The following is a 21741-nucleotide window of genomic DNA, read 5'->3' as shown; positions in this document are numbered from 1 at the left end:
CATGCTGGCTCAGTGACTAAGCCTTGCCTTAAGATCTCTGCTGACATTTAAAGACTTTATAGGCTCAGTCTGCTCTGAAAACCAGCATCATGTCTCTTCCCACCTCTAAATCCCTTCTGTGAGGAGAAAATTCATTCTGAAGCAAATACTCGTCAGGCTTGTACTCCTGTCAATTACTGAGGCAGGTGGGGGTATATGACAGTGGCCAGAATAGGCTGTTCCTACCTTCACGGTGTTCCTAGTCTAGAGGACAGGCTTGGACATTCAGTAGCCAGACAGACACATGCAGGGGAGTGTATGCACGTGCGTCCTACTTTAAATCTGAGGGTATGAACAAAGGTTTCTCCGAAGGGAAGGTGATGCTAACTGGGTAAATGGGGTGTGGCAGGGAGGGAGTGAAGCCGTCCCTGTGGAGGAAATTCCATACCAAAAGGACCTGACATCCTGGAGCAAGAGAGGCCTTCCACAATTGGAGGGGTGATGAGGGGAGCCCGACGAGGTGGAGGTCAGCTCTACCAGGACTTGTGGCCACATGAACCACCCTGTCTCTATTTCGAGAATCATGGCAGGCAGAGAGGGCTACATCTGAATGGGGATGCCGTTTGCTCAGTTCCAGAATGCTGGAGGAAGGGCACATTTGTAGCCATCATCAGTTCAAAATCCTGGCAATCCTGAAATCATTTTTTGTTGTTGTTATTCAAATTTATATGTGATCCTATTTGATCTTTCTTAACTCCTGGAATATGTTTTCTTCTTGGTGTTACAACTTTGCCAAGTATCAGTTTCTCTCATCAGGAAAAAAAAAAAGTGATTTGGGTTCCCCGAATGGGTGTTTTATAACGAGAGCATTTAGACTCGGTGTACTGTATTCCCGAGCATACAGCTTGCCGTCTTGCCAGACCATCAAATGCCCTTCATGAGGCGTTCCAGACTGACCTTGTGTTCCTGTCTTAGGAGCAGCCTTCTGGCAGTGATACCTGGCATTGCAAAATCCATCACTGAGCCTTTGTTTAATGCCACAGATCTCAAATGCTTTCCGATTCTGGAGCAGTGCCAAGCTGCACTCTTGGATTAGGAGGCCATGGAAGGACTCCCATATCTATAAGCCCAATATAAGCTGTCATTTCAAATGAATGAATCATTTATGCTGTTGGAAGGAGTCCAGGGATGTTTGGGGTTCCTTTTTTTAGCCTGTAAAATTCTGAGCTATACGGCTTTTATAAGAATAGTCTAATCACCACATTGTTGTTTGTGCTACTCTGAGGTGAGTCTCTAAGAAATTCTGTCTGTTCCTTTTGCTGACCTCTGGGGTCATAGCTGCAGGCTGGTTTACTTGTAGTGTTTTCTCATTTGTCTTTTATGTCAGACTTCAGTGGGAAATATGAGGTTTTGTGCACCATTTAGAATGATAATCAGTTTAAATGCTTTAAAGTATTATGGAGTGCCTGACTGAGAATGTTGAGGATAAGCCCACAGTGTTGTGTGCTTCGATTTCTCAAGTCCCACTTAAAACATCAATGCAAGGGGTGCCTGGGTTGCTCAGTCGGTTAAGCGTCTGCCTTTGGCTCAGGTCGTGATCCCGGGGGTCCTGGGATCGAGCCCCGTGTCAGGCTCCCTGCTCAGCAGGGAGTCTGCTTTTCCCATGCTCCTTGTTTGTGCTTTCTCTCTCCTCTCTCAAATAAATAAATAAAATCTTAAAAAATACATAAGTAAAATAAAACAAAATGTGACTGCTTTTACTCTGAGGTACAAGATGATCGCAAACCGTGGACATTGTTAAAGTCCACAGTGCTCGTTGTGCTGCCCCTTCCTGTGACTGCCTGCAGTTAGGCTACGAGAGTAGGTGTGTCCAGATGATGCGTGGAGTATCGCCCAGAACAAGAAAGATCTTTGAAAAGATTGGGGATTGAGCCTTGCACCTCTGGCTGTGGAGCCAGCCCCAATCCTGCCGGGACTGGCTGCGAGTCCAGGACTCCCTGCTGCTCCCATTCCGACCCGGGCTGCCAGTATGTTCACGGGGACCTGGTTCTGGTGATACAAAGGGCACGCGGTGCCAGCCATAACACTGAGTAATGCTGGGAGGTGCCGTTTAAAACAAACAATGTGGGTGAGCTTCGCAGACAGGGAATACCTCTGGCTTGACATTTAAATTACTGAATTATTTAAATGAATGTCAGTTAGGTGGAGTAGACTGGTTGCCTTCTGCCAGGGCACTTCCTAGTTATTTGCACAGGCAAGTGTAAAATTTCGTATCAGATGCGGCGCTTCCTGTCCTGTTGAAAATCAGTCGCGGAAGGTGACTATCCGTGCCTTGGTGCGCCTCGATGTGTCCTATCTTCCTATCACTGTCTGAGAGATTAGAGGTCCACAGACTCTTACCTGTGGCCCTACAAGGGATTTCGTGATCACTCGTACATTTCTGTGCGCTACCCCTGCCCCCCCCCCAACCCGTTCCAAATAAACTATCACAGGCCCACGCATGTTACGGTTATTCCTAAATTTTGACGAGACTAAAACAGTGAGTCATGGGTATTTTGGGGCCGGCTGTGTTCTTAGAATTGTGGATATGAAGATATGAAAATGCTGCTACCTTGCTTTTAACCTTCTTTGTTGAATCAGTAATCTGAGCTCAGAAATCTTTTTGGCATCTCTTCGACTAATCCACTCCGTTGGACGAGCTGCCAAAGTGGCATTTAGCTAATGTGTGTGTGCGTGCAGGCATGTGCGTGGGACATGCGGCCATTCTCACAGACTTATGAATTCAGGGTCTTCATTTATACTTGGTGGTATATAAAAAATAGATTCATGAAGGGCTCTGCTAAGTAGGTATATGGAAATATACAAATTAAGAAGATTAAATGTTGGTGAGAAGCACAATTGGAAGGGAAGCTGGCGAAGGTTTTGTACTTTTCCCATTAGCTAACTGCTGGAGTGAGCTCATGGTTCTTCATAGCAGAGATTAAGTTAATTATCACGTATCATTCACAACAATCTTTCTTCCCCTTTTTTCTTTTTCTGGATTGTGGAGGTGAGGCGATGAAAACTCTAGTGTTTGACACCTTAAGAAGAATGACCTATTTAAAGGTAGTCAACCCCAGGCCGTCTGTGTACCATTAGTGGAGGGATATAAAGATTCAAGGAGAGTGTTTAATAAATGAATGAATCCCTTTGACTTAGTTTTTGATCCCCACAGGATAAGATCTGATTACAGTCTCTAACCCAGGATGCCTGTGTGCACTGCATGATTGGGTATAGTCAGTTGACTTTTACTGAAGATGGTATTTACTTCAGGCTGCTCAATTCTGGCAAAATTCTGTAGGTTACATTCCAGACATCTGTCAGATCATCCCTACATCCTGTCGAATGATAGGGACCTTGGAAGGGCAATCCACATCTTATGTCTATGGAGCTAGAGTTCAGTTTGATCTCTAATTTTATTTATTTTTTATTTTATTTTTTTTAAAGTAGGCTCTACCCCCAGTTTGGGGCTTGAACTCACGACCTTGAGATCAAGAGTCGCGTGCTCTCCTGACTAAGCCAGCCAGGCACCCCCAGGTTCTGAGTTTAAAAGTAGAGTTCAGAGGCGCCTGGGTGGCTCAGTCGTTAAGCGTCTGCCTTCGGCTCAGGGCGTGATCCCGGCGTTCTGGGATCGAGCCCCACATCAGGCTCCTCTGCTGGGAGCCTGCTTCTTCCTCTCCCACTCCCCCTGCTTGTGTTCCCTCTCTCACTGGCTGTCTCTCTCTCTGTCAAATAAATAAATAAAATCATTAAAAAAAATAAAACTAGAGTTCAGTCTGAGTGTACATGAAAGGAATTATTATCATCTTATTTTTTTTTTNTATTATCATCTTATTTTTTTTTTAAATTCACATTTTTTATTATAACCACAAGATGTCGTTAATTGTTTTGTACCTGGACCATCCANCATCTTATTTTTTTTTTTAAATTCACATTTTTTATTATAACCACAAGATGTCGTTAATTGTTTTGTACCTGGACCATCCATTTCAATAGGTTCGATGATGAGCAAGACGTCTGTTGTCTTGCGTTACCTGTTTGTGGTTGCTCCTACTGGACCACAGGTGCAGTGAGTTGAGGAATCCATACACCTCAGTCCATTATCAGTCCGTGAACAGCTACTCTCGTACCTTATTTTCATTTACCCCTTCTTCCTAACACTGACCCCATAGCCCCTGTGTTAACAGACACAAGCTCTTTAATGTGTTAGTATGTATCTTAGGATACCTTTGACTTTTGAAAATATTTAGGATTTTAAAATACATGTTTGTGTTTCAAATTTTCATAAATGCATTATTGCATAGTTTTAAAATATCGTATTTTAAATTCCTGCTGTAGATCACAAACAAATCAACATGACACCGTTAACTCTCCCCCTTACCCTGCCTATCCATTTCCCTCCAAAGAGTCATCACCTGTTGGGCAGCGTAGTTGGCAACCCTCAGCCCAGCTCTGTGCCATTGAAGAGTGGCAAGCATGTCTAGACTCCCTAGAAATATTATCTTTCAACTCACTTTTGGCAAGTGTAAACTTTTTGCTGGATTATGTCAACAGATATATATGTTTCTCATCCTCATAGAAATAGATTGTTGCTGGAATTTCTCGAGACAGGGAAAATAAAGACTATCTTTTGGCTCATTAAAATTTTTGCTCATTAAAAATGTCTGAGGCTCTTGATTCTCGGGGGTGAGACTGGTGACATACATACACTGTCAGCGGCTATTTTGGATTTTCTGCTTTCAGGCATGTCTTTGCTCTTGGATGAGCCCCTTGTGGTTTTCAAAAGAACTAGCAAGTCAATTATAAATAGAAGGCTTGTGTCTGTGTGTCTGCATGCACTTACTCTGTGGGATGAGGCACCCACATTACAGTGGGTAGTGAACTATTTTTCACTTCTTTGAAGAGGGAAGAAGAAAGATTAAGAACACTTTTATCTTTTTGAGATAACCCACGTCTCTACACACACCCACACAAATCTGTGTAAATGAACTTGACATTTTCAAAGACCTTACCTTAAGGTCTCCTCTTGAAAGCACAGCCACCCGACCTGTTATTTTAAGAAAGAAGCAGTTATCTCACAGACCTGCTATAGAGGGTTCAAGAATTAGAAGGCAGTCAGTCTGTGCCATAGACCTTCGGAGGGAGCTTTTGGAAGCTGGCTTCCTTTACATGAACGCAGCTTCAGAACCTCTAGGACTTGGCTGTTTACATTCTATCTTCACTTTCCTTCCCGACTAGTGCAAACTGTTGGGACCAGCAAGTCTGAACTGATCATTCTAACAAGGGAAGGGAAAAGAAAGAGTGATTTGAAAAATCAGATAGCAAATGAGTGTTTCCTGAGAAAGATAATTAGGAGGTCTGATTAGGTGGCTTCACTGATGGAGGATACTTTTCGGCCTCTTTCCATCGCACCTTGGACCTACCAGGTGTGGACTGCTCCTATGGTCCTACCTGTTACCATCCTCTTAAAACATTGTTCTCTTCCCTCTGTCTCCTTGTACCCTCATCTTCAGTAATCGGTGCCAGTTTTTTTTCTGCCAGTCAAAAATGTGGAAGCAGCTATGAATTTCCATTGTAATCAACATGAAAACTTCTATGTTACTACTGCTGAAAAATTAGTCTAAACATCTAGCTGCAAATATTGGTAAGAGATATTTGTAATTACAGGCTGTGTTCTTGGCAACTCTTTGATTATACTGGTAAATTACAGATAACGGCAGGAACACCAGCATTCCTTGTATTACTAGTTGATGGGTTAGTATGGAGTTGCCAGGAACTGGTATTAACAATTGCCATATATTTAGGAGCCTTTTTTTTTTTTTAAACATAAAATAAAAGTGATGAGCATTATGTTCTAGAAGAACGTTTTATTTTGATGCAAGAAAATTGGGATGTGAGAGCCCATCAGGCTGAAGATAACGTGAAAACCACAGTGGGGGAAGTTCATTGTCAGACGCCTGTGGGTACATGATAACCATTTTTTGGCCTGTATGACCTAAAAGAGTACACAGCCCGTATAAATGCACTCATATATTGAAAGGTGATTATTATTTGGTGGTTGGTCAAGTGAGAGATACAAGATAACAAAATGCGGACATCAAGGCCAACGATGATTCTTGGCCTGACTTTTTGTTTGGTAAAGGTGTTGTAATGGTCTTGGAAAAACTGTCTTGTTCCACTAATGGGAATAAAACCCATGTAGTGATTTTTTTTCCCCCTTCCTCTTGCTCCTTTGCAGATGAGAAGCCCAAGGTGAACCCCAAACTTTACATGTGTGTGTGTGAAGGCCTCTCCTGTGGGAATGAGGACCATTGTGAAGGCCAGCAGTGCTTTTCCTCACTGAGCATAAATGATGGCTTCCATGTCTACCAGAAAGGCTGCTTCCAGGTCTACGAGCAGGGAAAGATGACCTGTAAGACCCCACCATCACCTGGCCAAGCTGTGGAGTGCTGCCAAGGGGACTGGTGTAACAGGAACATCACGGCCCAGCTGCCCACTAAAGGTTCCCATGGACTTTTCTGTTTCTAGATCAAGGGTTCCCGTTGGTGGTGTTCTGATTCTGTATGGGTTAAAGATGGAAGTAGCCACAAGGCTTTCCTCCTACTCTTTGCACTAAAGGCCTTGAGTGACAAGAAAGGTAGCTCTAGGTGAGGAAGGGAAAGGCATGGCCTTTTGGAGTCTAAAAGGAGGATAGATATCTTTGGGTAAGTGAGCAAGGTAATGGCCATCATGGGGACGGCTTGGCTGACCGGATCTCTCTTGGTAGTCATGTGCAGGTGAACAGCTCCTTTTCCTGTCCAGGAGCCATGATATCATAATTTTGGAAACAGTTCTGCTTGGTAAATATTCATCTCTATGTTGAGTGTGTGGGAAGGAAAATGGAACAAGACTCTGGTGGCTGAGTGGAATAGGTTTCTTTCTTCATGAGGAAAGAGACAAAGCCCCACTAACTTTGCTCCCATAACTGATTTCCCAGTGAACCATCACAGAAGCTTGAAGCTGGGTCAGATTTCACATGAGCCTGGTAATTTATGTGGAATCTTCTCCATGTTGTATTCGTAAGGATTCCATATCCAGTGGAAATCAGTCTTCCTCTGAAACTGTTACCCCATAAAATGAGCCCTAATTTGCCATCTCAAAGTCCCTACAAATATTAATGTTCCTTAGGCTTTGTAGACTCATTCCAAGCCAGCGGATTCTCTTACCCTATAGTACATTTTTAATTGGCAGAATTATTTGATTTTACACTCACAAAAGAAGAAATAAACCAAAAAAGTGGAGTGGGAGAGGCTACTGGGATCGCCCACTGCCAGAAATGGCAGCTAGCCGGGGAGGAGACAGAAAAAGGAAAAAAAGAAAAAAGAAAAACCTGGTACAAGATTATGCTGTACAGTAGTTCAGTTATGATGATGACCTGAAGGCATATAGAAAATGTTAATTCTGATACGCAAATGGGGTTGAATAATAAAAGACGATTTTTAAAAGCGAGATTAAGTTTTTAAATGGCTAAAACTAAAAGGGTACTTGATGGAATAAACTTTACTCTTAACCTTTGTGAATTAAATTGTAATTAACGGAGTGGATGGACGTGAAGAAGTATCTGCTCTCACACAAAAGTTAGACCTACAGTGTGGAAACTTCCTAATCTGCAGAGCACTCTGCAAGACTCTGAGTTGTAGCAGAACATTTATTTTCTTTACTTAAGGAATTTCTAATTCAATTAGGGAGGCACCATATTTATAATTTAATGTTGTATATAATTAGTTTTACACTTTATCGTACAAATGACATGTACCATGGGGTATTATGTGCCAAGTCGTTGATTAATTTGGATTTGGAAACGTAAAAGAAATGTAGAAAGGCTGTCAGGCTTGTGGAAGGATTGTGGGTTGTGGAACGAGGCAGAGACGTGGAGAAGGCATGTGGGGAGGACCAGGGCTTTTGGTGACACCGTATCTTAAGGGGTCTGACATGCAGAGATCATTGTTGTTTGGGGACCTTTTAATTATGGACCATCGCTATCCAACCAAGACATTTTTTTATTTAACTCTCTAGGCAAGTATTTGCCCGAGTGGTGTGTGAGTGTTGGAGTGAGTGCACGGATGTTTGAATGGGTGATGTGATAATGCCGAGCGAGGGGGTGAATGAGTGATTAGGCGAGAGAGTGAATCAGTGGATGGATGTTTTGAGTGAAAGAATATTGAATAAGTGAGTAAAAGAACAGATGAATGAATCGGTTCCTAGGCAGAAATCGTGATGTGGAAAGATCAATGAGAATTCCGTGGTAGACATTCAAGATACACTGAGGAGAGAGACCACAGATTGGGTAATTTGTTTTTAACTCAGATAGCACTTTCTCCTAGGAATACTACATCATAATCTCTGTCTCTAAGGGCTCAGGATGAAACATTTGTACAGATCAAATCTGCGTTAGTAAGAGTAATACCAGAGATTTGTGTAGTACTTCCTATCCTCAGTGTACTTCCACATATGTGCATTAGTATGGTTGGTTCTTGGTGGATTTTTTCCAACTCTGGTTGTGCCGAAATGAATCATGGTTCAAAGCACTGGGCTGTTGGCCAGGTATTAGGAAGTATTTTAGTTTTTAACAGTTTGTGACTTGGGAGACCCGGTGGTCAGGCTCACGAGCTACTCGTTAGGTATCAGTTATGCTAAATAATCAGTAAACCTTGATCCTTACAGCCAATTGCATTCCTTTTCTCCCCCATCTCCAGGGAAGTCCTTTCCTGGAACGCAGAATTTCCACTTGGAGGTCGGCCTCATTATTCTGTCCGTAGTATTTGCAGTATGCCTTCTAGCTTGCCTACTGGGAGTCGCTCTCCGAAAATTTAAAAGGCGCAACCAAGAACGACTCAATCCCAGAGATGTGGAGTACGGTACCATCGAAGGGCTCATCACCACCAATGTTGGAGACAGCACTTTAGCCGTGAGTTTGAGACCCCAGGAAATCCCCAACATAACGAAGATGGCGAAACATGCTTTCTTATTTCCATCGTGAAATGCTGACCAGTAGCTGGGGACTGGACAGTGTGCACACATACCACTGGTCACTTGTGTCCTAGGCAAGCCTGTGTTGGCACCTGTTTAGTCTCCCCTATGTGAGAATACTTATTTTAGACAGACATTTCTGTTCAATGAGGGAGGTGTCTTATTTTAGTAGATTCTTGGTAGTTATTTTTCTGTTGGGAGTAAGGGAAAAGGTGCAGAGAATGGTTGCCCTCTAATTTTTTATGGGGATGGCTTGGAGTAACTCAGTTACTCTATTTTTAGCAATAAAAGTGCTTTCAGAAAAAGCACCTTTGCTTAACATTAAAATCACTTTCTCTTCTAGATTATTTTAATACCCTGTAATTTAAGGCTTTAAAAGTTGACATCCAAAAAAAGCCCCTATTAAACTTTTCGCGCTCCTGTGCTGCCCCCTTGTGGAGTGCGGATTTGGTTAAATCCGTGCTATCCAATAGAAACAGGTGTGCCACATCTGTAATTTTAAATTTTCTAGTGGCCAATAAAAAAAAAAGTTTAAAAAACCCCCACCATAGGTGATATTAATTTTAACAACATATTTGACCTAATATATATAGTTAGTACCATTTCAACATATAATCATTAATCAGAATTTTGAATGTGCTATTTTGTATTCTTTTTTGTTTTTTTGAACTCAGTTTTTAAAATATGGTGCATATGTTACACTCACAGCATATATCAGTTCAGACTAACCACATTTCACTTGCTAAAAGTCAACATGTGGCTAGTAGCTACCCTCATGGACAGCTTAGGGTCAGACACCATTGTATTTAAATGTTTTAAAGTTATTCTTTTGCATATTTTTCAATGATGAAATCACATGAAAAAGTGCCTTCCTTTTTTTACTTTTAAAAATTGTCAAGTGTCAATTTGAAAGAAACTTTAAACTTTAAGTGAGAAAAGGGAACCACTTGCTATAAATAGGTCACCATAAAATGCAGAAGAGAGAATGATAACGTTCTGAAGCGATCCTATGCTGAGTCCAATCCTTCTCTGAAAAAGGTGAAGATCAGTGAGTGTTAGGTGTTAAAGACATGCTGATACCCAGCTGAGACTCCCCTTGTCATATTTGATGGAAGACCGTCATGTAATAACTTTCTAATGTGACCCAGTGTTGTTTAATGTTATGGCCGTGCATCAGCTAAGATCATCTCGTATTAAGTCTTGTTCTGCTAGATGACAAGCTTACGAGTGTGGGAGGTCTGCAGGTAAGCCTGCTCCCCACCTTCCTCTGTGCTGGAGAAAACTTGCCCTCACCGGTCTCTGTTGCTCGGGTGCTCTTCTTGGACCAACCTTAGTGAGTTGTTAAAACATTTGATGGTGGCTGATACAGGCTGAGAAATATCCCATCCTCCTGCCTTTCCCATTCTTGGGCCACCAGTCAAACATATATTTTTGTATGAAAAACAGGAAGGAACCTTGTTTTCTTCCTTTTCCCTACCTATTTAGATTGTGGTATGGCGGAACTGGGGAAAAGAGGAGATGAGGACATTGTTTCCCAAAGTAGAGAAATGTACTTAGAAGTTTGTTTCACCTATGAAGGAAAATTCAATGAGTTTATTGAGTCAGTAGCAAGATACGAGGCTGAATCCTGACAAAGCTTTAGCAAAGCTAGAGTCTAAAGTAGATTAATCAGAACTCCGTTCCCCAAAACTGCTAACCAGCATGGCCAATGATAGGAATATCTAGTGTAACTCACTGTGTAAGTAGCTTCTGTAAGTTTGGAAGAGGAATGGGAGTGTATGCTAAAAATAGTTTTCCCAACTCAACCATGTTAGAGGATAGTATATTGCCATAACAATAACACAGCAAAGAACACTGTTTAAAACAAGTTGTTGTTATTGGTCTGTACTTGCTTATTTAAGTGACATGCTCATTTATGTGATTCAGCAAAGCCTGTCTCACTGAACAGCCTCCTATTTTGAAAAAGCAGCCTTGGGGTCCAGGAGTTGAAGGAGATGTTCGTTAGTCTTTGGCTGATGCCAACCGCCTGCCTTAAGTCTATGAACTAGATTTAAAATCACGATTATACATTATGAAAAAAACACATTTGTTTAATTTTCAGAATTATTCTCTCAAAAAAATTGAATGAATAAAGAGAAAAAAGAACAGCAAAAGAGATGGTTAGGGAGATGTGAAACTACTTCATCCACATTCAATTTCTTGTTGATTATCCATTTTGTGGTTTTTAAGGATTCTAAATATCTTCCTTTGGATGTTCAGATTTTGGTAATTTTGCTGATCAACAGTACTTCACAGTGGTGCTCAGAGTAAGTAAAAGAAGATGAAATTCACACAAATCAATGTATTGCTTTAACAGGCCAGCTAAAATGTTTGGGAAAGAGTGAGCTTTGGGGAATGTTAGCTCAACACTACTGCCACCTTACCATCATCACCATGGGCACAATACCGTGTATTCCAAGTAATCCATTCCTGATACAAAGGGACGTCTACTCCTTGGCTTGCACTGAGAATCAAAAGGGAAAACTTATGAATGAACTAACTGGGAATTTTTTTCATAATATGTTCATTTTTAGAAGTAGGTTTGGAGCATGGTTTTATGTTTTCAATGAAAGTCCCCCCCCCCCCGATTTGTGGATAATTCACACCCAGAAATGACATTTGAGGGTTAACTTCTATGGTGCTTTTGTTCCTCACCTTCCTAAAGGGTAATCCATCCAGATGGCCCCTCTCTGCTTGAGTGTACCAGCTAGGTGACCCACGTAGCCACTGGAGACTTTGCAAAGAAACAACATTAGAACAAGGAACACTGTTTGTTCCTTGTTCCCAATTTGTTTGTTCCTTGTTTGAGTTCCTCAGTTGACATATCAACTGAAGTGAATCCTTTTATAGATTCTTATGAGCAGAGCAGAACATGGTTAGTTATGCCCAGGCCTTGGATTTGAAGGCCCTTCCCCTCTTTTTCCTCTGCTTGCTCCTCTTTCTACTGTTTCCCCTTGTGCTCAGCCCTGCTTCTTGGACTTTCTAATTTGCATCTTTGACCTTGGCCACTCAGCTTTTTTTTTTTTTAAATCAATATATATTTTTTTATTCTAAAACTCTCGATGCAAGAAAAGACAGCTTATCCCTCATGAAAACCTATCATATATTAGGGAAAGGGCTAGCTTCTGGTTTTCCTAAGAAAACCAGCTCTTCCTCCAGTGGGGTTTTCCATGCACACTAACAGGCCCCCCTGTCCAGGACTGGCATCTCCATGTGAGTTACAGTGATGTGCATGCTCGTCGTCTAAACTGGGAGCTTTTTCTCAGTAGTTTCTTTTTCTCCTTGTCTTGAACCACAGGATTTACTGGATCATTCATGTACATCAGGAAGCGGCTCTGGTCTCCCTTTTCTGGTACAAAGAACAGTGGCTCGTCAGATCACACTGTTGGAGTGTGTTGGTAATTCTTTTTTCTCTTCTTTGTGGGTTGTATGCAATGTTAGCCCTGGCTGTAGAAGCAGGATGGAACTTGGAAAAATGTGCCTTGTGTTGCCTGTTGCTCGTGAAATGACTGAGACGGTGTGGTTCTGTATCTGTTCCCTGGGACTTACGTTGGAGTGCCTCAGCTTGTTGGAATTCTTATCAAAGGAATCTATTGCTAGTTAGTATGAAGAATGGCTAGTCAAAAGCTTTCAGTTGCAAGTAAAGCCTTTGGGATGATGGGAAGGCATGAGAAGTGAATTAGCATGGCCCCTCCTGACTGCAGGCATTGAGCGATCTGAGGTGAGGAGGCGGTCGGACAGTGCACTTGCCTATGGCAGTTCTCCAAGCCCTCTCACTCTCCTGCTGCCTTTAGAAATAATGAGATAAGTTTACCAAAGCTACCTGTATAACTGCTTTGTTTAAACACGAGCAATACGCATTTCTCTATGGCCTCCCATTTTTTCCCCATCGAGGAACATATTTATATATAGATGCAATCATAATGTGTATACAGTGCATGCTCCTTCTTCCAGTTTTAAGCTCGTAGACATTTCCATATATCTGTACACATCACAAATATTTTAAAAGAGTGCGTAACGATGGTCTTTTGAATGATCACTGAGTTGTAACAGTACTACTCGAGAAAGCTTTTGCACATATTATACCTTTCTTTGGCAAACTCAGAGTACATTCCCAGGAGTTGGGGTTCCTGGGTCAGAATTTGTGACATTTTTATGGCTTGTTTATAAATTGCTGATTGCTCTCCAGGAAGATGGTGCAAAATGCCTTTTTTGGGGGGAGATGTTTTGAGTTTTATTAGTTTTACTTGTATTTGGCAGGTATTTGAGAGTCACGTGGTAGTTGTCATTAATTTCTTTTTGGGCAGCGTGCAGGGATGGCCAGAGAGGCTGTGATAGGTTTGCAGTCTCCATGCTCTTTCTGATTCTCCTGATTTCTTTTCTTGGCAGCTCCAGTCTTCCCAACTTATGGTTTTGGGGGGTAGCTGGACGTCATAAGCTGCCTTCACCACCGGGGTGCTATTCTCCAAACTTTCTTTCTGTTTTTACGGAAATCAGGACACCCCCAAACTTGAAAGGGGGCTAGGCAGTGTAGTCTGAGCAGCAAGTGTCACCTGTAGGCACACAAGTGACCAGCAGGAGCCTGTTGCCTTTGCTCTGGGTCTGCGGCTATTGGGACTGTCTCTGAGCCACACGTCCTGCTTCTCTTCCACGGTGGACTGTGAGTGGAGAAAATACAAATGGAAATGCCCCAAATGTGCCTATTGTGTACAACCAGGGTTTTCCTCTTGTACTGCTTAACATCCAATTTGCTTATGAACAGGGGTGTTTGGGTAGGAGTGAGAAGGCAGCGACAGGGGCCATTTACCTGTCTTGCTTACCCCCTCTCTCCTGTGCCGTGGCCGCTCACCAGTCGCAGAGCAGCCAATCTCCCTATCAGTTTTCAGAGCCCGCCTCCAGGGTCCAAAGGGCAAAACAGTATTGCACCTTTAAAAACACACACTGTTTCTGGTAGTGTAGATATTCTTGAGCATTTTTGGAAATAGCGTAAATTCAATTATAGCATTTTGTTGGTTCAGTGCTAAAGACTTTCATAAAAGCAATGCCATTTCAGTAGCTTATAGTTAGTGTTTGTGTGGTGCGGCCCTGAATAAAAATGTATGCGATGAACTGCTTGGATAGTATGTTACCATTTGGGGTTCAAAGTTGGACTAGATGAGTTGTTACCAGATAGTGATTTGTGAACCCCCCCAAATTTCAGTTACCGTATGGATTCCCATGGGGGCTCTGTGCCCCATACGTTTGGGCAGTTCTGCTTCTGTTTTTAGGAACTTCTGAATAAGGTTGCATTTCTAAAAAGCATTTGACAACTTAAAAGCATTTGAAAACCATTGAAGTAGGTTTCTATTTTAAATCTGTCTACTTATCCTGACATCCATCTCTGTTTTCTTTAAAAAAGAAAAAAAGAAAAAAGAAAAAAGGATTTAAGGCAACTTTATAGTAATGTGTACAATTCTCCGGGATATTTTTTCTCTCCTTCCTAATGAGACTGTGAGGACAAAGGGCAAATAAAGATACAGAATGTAACCAAAGGCAGGAAAAGATCAGCATACTGTTTTCCAGTAGCCTGTTTTGTAAAATCTTACTGAGCACTGGCTTTCATCTTGGACTACAAATGCTGGGCAATTGCTATGACTGTATTAAAATGAGTCGTGCTCTAAATACTATTTTTGCGACCTGACAGCAGCCCACAATGATGACTTACTGGCCACATTTAACATCCTTTTAGATTAGTCATTGGTATTTCATAAGGATATTGTTTGTCAGGAAGGAGTCTAGATTGAGTGGTTTTGATTTTGTGTCAGGACCTAAGCCCCTGGATAGACCTGCTTTCTTTCTCCATGTTTGGGTGCTCGTGGCTTAGTGTTTGAGCAAAGAGCTGTCTTCCTGTGCGTGCAGGTGGAGCTGCAGCTGCTCATTACAAGCTGTGGCTCCCAGCAGCCCCTTGCCTGGGAGGAGGCCCTGCTGCCCTGCAAGGTGTATCTCCCGCTGCATCGTTATCTAGGCGCCGCGTGCGTCTTTGCCCTGATTATACCTGGTGTTGATCCCCATGGTCTCGTGGTAATTATCTCCTCCTCCCAGCCCCCTGAGCACCCCTACCTGTAACGAAGGACAGGAACGGAGGAGGGAGCCTGTCGCTGCCAGGCTGACAGTTGAGCTGCTGCTGCAGGAGGGGCAGGCACCCCCCAGAGCCGATCACAAACTAGAGTCACCGCGTTTTGGGAAATGCTGTCTCCAAGGGGCCCTTTCGGTGTGGCCCACTTCTGGCGTCCCGGGGGCTGTCTAACAAGCAAATACCCATGACCAATGTCAGGAATCAGAACTGTTCTGGGATTATGTCTTTAAGACTGCAAATCCTCTTTTGAAATATATCCTCAGCCAAGAAATCCTTTAGGGAAGGTAGTGGCTGCTTGTCGGTCCCCTCCACAGCATTGTTTTGTGTGTGTGTGTGTGTGTGTGTGTGTGTGTGTGTGTGTGTATTTCTTTAGATCCTTCAGAACACAGATCTCAAACTTAATCATCTCCCTTATGAAAAACATAAATGCATATGTAAATACGTAAATTTGGACTCCCAAGAAAATGTCCGCGTTGATCTCGTATGAAGGGAAGGGAAGGAAATCCAGTCAGCTATTCAATTTAGCCACATGTGCTTTTTGTGTGTGTGTGGTGGGGGGCTTTCAGCACATTGGAATCTAATACTCTGTACCATTTTGTTAGTTTTACTAACTTTGGTGCACTTTTAAAAACCATATATGTTTCATACCTTTTAATAGAGGAATTTAGCTGTAAGCCTTGTAATTAGCAGCTAATTGTACGATGTAGATACTGAGGGTATTGGATTTGCTCTGACAGTGGGTGGCTGGAGGGGTGGGTTCCACCTCGCTTTTGTGTGTCTTCACAGGCGAAGGTTGTGGTATTTAGATACCTAAATTAGGTTTTTTCAAGTATACACCAGGAGGGGTAAGAGTTGTGGGCAAGAAATGTGTTGGCTCCCTCTCCTGTCCTGCAGTCCCATGTCACCTCTGTGTTGCTCTCCCCAGGCAAAGGCAGGTATGGTGAGGTGTGGAGGGGCAGTTGGCAGGGGGAGAACGTCGCTGTGAAGATCTTCTCCTCCCGGGATGAGAAGTCATGGTTCAGGGAAACAGAATTGTACAACACTGTAATGCTGAGGCATGAAAATATTTTGGGTAAGTACAAAGATAATCCCCTCATTAATTTTATCTAGACAGAAATAATTGCCTACCTTTGCCCTCTCCGATTTGGTGTGTGTGTGAATTTGCAAGTCTCCCCTGAAAAGTGAGAATAGGAATCATCAGCATTTATATCAGGTTTAATTTTCTTTTAACACTAATTTCTTGTTTAAACCTGCAAAGAAGCTGAGTTTGAAGATTCTCTGGATGATGGAAATGAAACCATTATTGCTAATTCTTATTCTGTAGGTTGTTATTTAAGCAACAAGAATTTACCCCATATTGTTCACTTCAAGGCTTCCTCCGTTGTTCTACTTACCGCACCCTTTTTGAATATTTATTGAATCAAACTAAGAAAGCTCTTTGGACGATTTCCTAGAGATTCACAGCTCCCAGGGACATCGTAATTAAATGCACGTTCCCTCAAACTAGGCATGGTTTTTAAAGCCCAGATTTACAGAGGGATTTAGCATCCATTTTAATTTGGAAACTAAAGCTTAGAACCATTTGTGAAATTTGTGAAGAGCCCACTGAAATACTGCCGTGGAGGTATAAGGGATGAGAATGTCCTTGCTCCCTTTGACTTCTCTGTTTTCGGAAAGTTTCTCTCAGTGTGTTTATACTAATACATGTATGATGAATGCTGCTCAGAGTGCCTCTTGAATAGTGGATATAAAGTTTATAGAGAAATTGACTCTACAGGACAGTGTTGGCCACTTCCTGGTGATTGGAAGAGATTTGGCTCATCGGAAGGCCATTGCTGGAATTTGTTTCTATTCCGTTACTGCCAATTGAGTATTAAACCCGAGTCAGGTTGTCTGCCAAGAACGGTTTGACAGTTGTCTAAAGTTTTGCCTTAACAGTGTGGCGCTGTGTTCCATCTTCGAGTTGTGTGTTCTGCAGTTGTCTTCTCCCCTTGCCTTAGCTGTGGGGACCTAATTGTCACCCAGTCCTCCTTGCTCCTGTCGTTGCTTTTGGTCTCCCGTCTCCAGTCCATCTTGCTACCCTGAGTTATCTTTCACTGGGTAGCTGAGATACTCCTTACTGTGTCTTTGACGACTCCTCCATTGCCTAACATTTGTGTCTTCTGGGCCTGGCATTCCAGACTCCTTATTTGTTGGGTTCCCAAGGAGTCTCCAACGCTCTCTACACATACCCCCAGATGGCAGCCACTTTGGATATTTGCCATCACTTGGGATCACCATGAACATTGAGGTGTCTGTGCCTTTGTTTGTAGTCCCGATCACCCCTGATCCCCACCCCACACTCCAACCACCCCTCCTTCCGTCACAGTGTCTCAGTTCCCTTCCAGTTTCTCCCAGTGGATTTGCTTGCACTTTTCTGCACCCCCTCACTTTGCAGCTGTGCTGTGCATCCGATCGCACGCAAGCTTGTGTCACTGTTAGGTGTGTATGTGTAACAGCAGTGATCGTTACCGTGCAGGGAGCATTGTTTGAGGTGCGTCACATGCGTTTTCTCCGTTTAGCTTCCCTGCCGTTGTAAGGGGGTAGGTGCTCTTGTTCCTCTAGTTTTAATTGATGAGGTAACCAAGGTGGGAGGTTAGCAGTCCCCATCAGGTCAGCTCGTGGAGCTGAGTCACACTGGGCAGTGTGTCTCTTAACCACAGTTCTATACTCTGTGTGGTAGTTAACTAGTGGAATTGTGATTCTATAGTGAGAGCATGAGATGAAGATTCATCCACAGCCAAAATTACCCTCAAATGTCCCACGTTTCCCTCTGACACTGGGACAGACAGGTCGAGCCGCAGGTAGAGCGTCAGTTGCATTAGAAGCTGTGATATCCAGGAAGTACTTCTCTTTAAACAGTGGAATGACTCCTTTGGGGCGGGGGCACATACTCTTTAGAAGGATGTGGGGTCTGAGATTCATTAAAGGAAGGGCATGTTCAGGCACCTGTTCTCGTTCTCATGGGCTCACAGGTTCATTGAGCAAAATGTGCTACATATTGCTGGGCTATGCAAACAGTCACTTTGTCAGTGCCCTTGAGTTAAATGAACTGTGATACCATTCCGCTGTCCACTGAGGGCAAGAATCACTTCCATGGTTTTTGCCCTCACACGCAGTACTAAGGACAGTACCTTGTACATGCTAGGTGCTCGGTAAATATTTATTAACTTCGATTTATTCATAAGAGAACTCTGAAAGTCACCTTTGCAGTATGATTCATGTGAGAGGTGAGGTTCCCTTAGTGGGACCACATAGGGCAAAGCGTTGTTCATTTCTTATTACCCGCTGATCCAGGGAAATTCTGTATTCATGAGGTCTTTCTACCCTCATCATACTTAAGCTATATGGACTGATTTTACTGTGTAGTTCTTTGAGTTTAAGAAAGCTCATAGAAATGCACCAGTTTTTTGTTTGTTTGTTTGTTTTGGGTTTTGGTTTTTTGGGGGGCTAAACTTGGCTAACGTTCTTTCCTTGCTTTACCAGTTTTCTGGATGTAGAGACTTTAAGGCTTTCTGTGATCATTTCCTTTTCTGTCAAAGGAGCATCTTGTATCAAATACTGGATCATGATTTCCCTCCTACCCTGGAGTATTGTTAACTCTAGCCTCTCAAAATAAATAAATCACACACACACATTTACACATATACGCATACATATAAAACTCTGGGCCCTCATTGTTTATCCTCCTACAACAATATCTTTCAAATGACTAGATCTGGCTTTCAACTCTTCCTTCCGGTCTGTCTGGTGTAGATGTCAACAGACAAGGGGGGTAATGGGAGGCTTTGCTGGGTGGTGGCAGGAACAGTAGTCAGGGGATTGGAGATGCTGGTTTCTACTCTCAGCACCTCTGACAGGCCCGCCCTGTGACTTTGGGCCAAGGTTATCTGTTTCTGAGCATTCTTTCGCTCATTACTAAGACCAAGGGAGTTAATGTGAGAATTTTACTCCAAAGTCTCACCTTACATGCTTTCAAAAACAATGGTAGTAAAACATAAAACTTACTATTTTAATCATATTAAGTGGAGAGTTCGGTGACATAGGTACATTCACATTGTGTAGCCGTCACCATCCTCCGTCTCTAGAACTACCCCGTACTCTGAAGAGGTACCGCCTCAACATTTAATCAGACTTCCCTGAGACCCGGTGGCAGTAAAGGACGTTACCCGCAAAAGATATTACATTGCAGAATTGTTGTGGTTTTAATAGAACCCTGAGCTATTCTGAAACGTAATAGTAACCAGCTATTCTTGATACTTCCTGTGTTAGGCATCATATGAAGCACTGTACCTATAATTAACTCTTCTATTCTCACAGTACCCCTTTTGAGGTTGCTGATGACGTTATCCTTATCTTACAAATGAGGAAACCAAGGTGGAGATTTTATAGGACTTGTGTGAGGTCACCCAGCTCGGAAATGGTGGAGCCAGTCTTGGCAGCCAGCGGTCCAGCCCTGGGGCCCCGTGCTCTGCAGCCTCCGGGCCCACTTTGTGGTGGCCTCAGTCCTCAGCTGTCATCACTGCCCGGGGTCTGGCTCCTGGGAGAGTCACCAGGGACAGGCTCACAAGGGCCGTGGATGACCTCACTTAAGATTTTGGGTTTTATTTTCCTTCCTGAGGAGCCTAGAAGGATGACTTTGGCCGTTAAATAAAGAGGCTTTTGCTCTAATCGCTTTCCCTCCCCGTTATGAACACATCCAATGGCTGTGCCAGTGTTCAGCCTTCCCTAACAGTAGAGTGCTTTGACTGAAAACGCAAAAATGCCATTAAAATGCTCTAGCATTTTGAAACAAATGCAGTTCTGTAATTCACACTTGGGAGATAAACAGTTAAAAAAAAATCCTGCCTGTTAAAAAGTTATTTTTCCGGAAGGTCTAGAGCATAATTAACGGGACAGACAAAATCCTCCTCTAAGACCTAAGGGGCTTAGGGAAGGTGAGAGAATAAATATTCATTTATTATTTATTTATCTATTTATTTATTTAATCAGAGGCTCTTCTCCCTTGGGCAGAGAAATCAGTAGAGGCTACATAAATACACAACAGTAATTTCATTTCTTTTGAGTGGTACTTATAGTTTAGAATATTTATTTTTGAAAGCCATTAACAATTCATATCATTTGGTTTAAAATGATAAAGTAGAAACGTTTTCTTTAGTAAGAATAACTAGCACCTGAGTACACATTTCGATTATTCGTATCATGGCCAGTGAAGGGCCCCAAGAGAAGTTGCTGTGGGGCCACAGAGACGGACTGGAGACAGGGATGGAGTGAGAGTCTGAGGCTGCCCATGGGAACTGACTCGGAGGGCAAGGGAGAGAGGTAGGGGTCCAGGTGCGGAAACTACTTTGTTCACTTCACAGATGTCCACTGGATCCAAGTGTCACATTGTCTTTCTCTGAGTAGCAGTCAGCCTGTTTGGGGGCGGTCTGGCATTCTGGGTGAGAGTATGGGTTCTAGAGCCAGGCTTTCGGGGACCATTACTAGCCTTGATGTCAGTGCTGTCGTCTGCCTCCTTCCTGTGTACTGGAGGATTTCGTGCAGAGTGTGTAGAAGAATTGTGCCTGGCACCTTGTTAGTCCCCGTAATTACTAGCTGCTTCTATTGTTGATGATGACGATGATCAAATAGGGGACATTTCTTTCTTCCCAGAGTTTCCTGCACAAGCTGTGGTGTGCCCAGGTGGCCAGCACCAAACTTGGGCTCAGCGACAACTTAATTGACGGGATGCGTAATTTGGCATCTCCTCGCAGCACTTTCATTATTTATAAACAGAGTATAATGATACCTGTGTTCCTGGTGTATTGATAAAAATCCTATGAGAAAATGTATGTGAACGCGGCACAGACTTTAAATCACGCTCTGTGCAAGTGTGAGGCGTGTTCTGCGTGTTTCCGTTTTCCTGCATCCTTTCACAAGTCCTTTAATCCTGCCTCAAGCCATACCTGTCTTTTTTTTTTTAATATTCTTTTATTTATAAGTCCCAGATGTCACTGCTTGTACATGTGTCCATTAGGGGTGTGTGTGTATTTTTTTATATGTATAAAAATACATGTATAAATATATATAAACATACATGGAGAGAGAATGTGTGAGCGAGTGGGTGGAAAGCATGTCTGTAGCAAAAAAGGCAAGCACACACATCACAATTTATTTTGTATGTTGGAAGTTCTAGAGTTCATTCAGTTTGCTCAAGGGTCCCCTCAGAATGTCTAGGAAAATCTCTTCCTACCTCCTTATTGACATCTGTCAAATCTCACTTCTTTTCAAGACCGCTTCAGTTATCACTTCTCAATGGAAGCCTGTTGTGACATCTCGTCTGAATTACTAGGATTCCCTATTCTGGACTCATGTTGCCCTTTGCAGATCTACCAGTACTTTCATTATATTCGTTACATGATCTTGTAATTTTTCCTTCCTATATCTGTCTTCTTTTCTGGCCAACAGATGCTATCATCTTGGTTTTCTTGTGTGACTGATGAAGAGCATCATAGATGCTTATTATATTTGGTTTCTTTTTT

General features: G+C 42.7%; 1 protein-coding gene across 7 annotated transcripts in view; it reads left to right on the top strand.

The window, feature by feature from the left end:
• The window catches only part of ACVR1 (activin A receptor type 1), an 83326-nt gene extending 66955 nt beyond the window's left edge, over positions 1–16371 (top strand). For 3 of the 7 annotated variants that reach the window (XM_034654596.1, XM_034654598.1, XM_034654597.1), the window contains exons 3-6: positions 6257–6520; positions 8754–8965; positions 12365–12464; positions 16107–16368. In XM_034654596.1, the coding sequence (XP_034510487.1) occupies positions 6257–6520; positions 8754–8965; positions 12365–12464; positions 16107–16291 (761 nt within the window). In that variant the 3' untranslated portion in view covers positions 16292–16368. Of the gene's footprint in view, positions 1–6256; positions 6521–8753; positions 8966–12364; positions 12465–16106 lie in introns of all 7 variants that reach the window. The other 4 variants (XM_034654594.1, XM_034654593.1, XM_034654592.1 and 1 more) reach the window with 3 other exon arrangements.
• The last annotated feature ends 5370 nt before the right edge of the window (positions 16372–21741 follow it).

This window comes from Ailuropoda melanoleuca, chromosome 2 (genome assembly GCF_002007445.2).
Source record: "Ailuropoda melanoleuca isolate Jingjing chromosome 2, ASM200744v2, whole genome shotgun sequence".
Lineage (NCBI taxonomy): Eukaryota > Metazoa > Chordata > Mammalia > Carnivora > Ursidae > Ailuropoda > Ailuropoda melanoleuca.
Note: the sequence above shows the minus strand (reverse complement) of the source record. Positions and strands in the feature narration are given on the sequence as shown.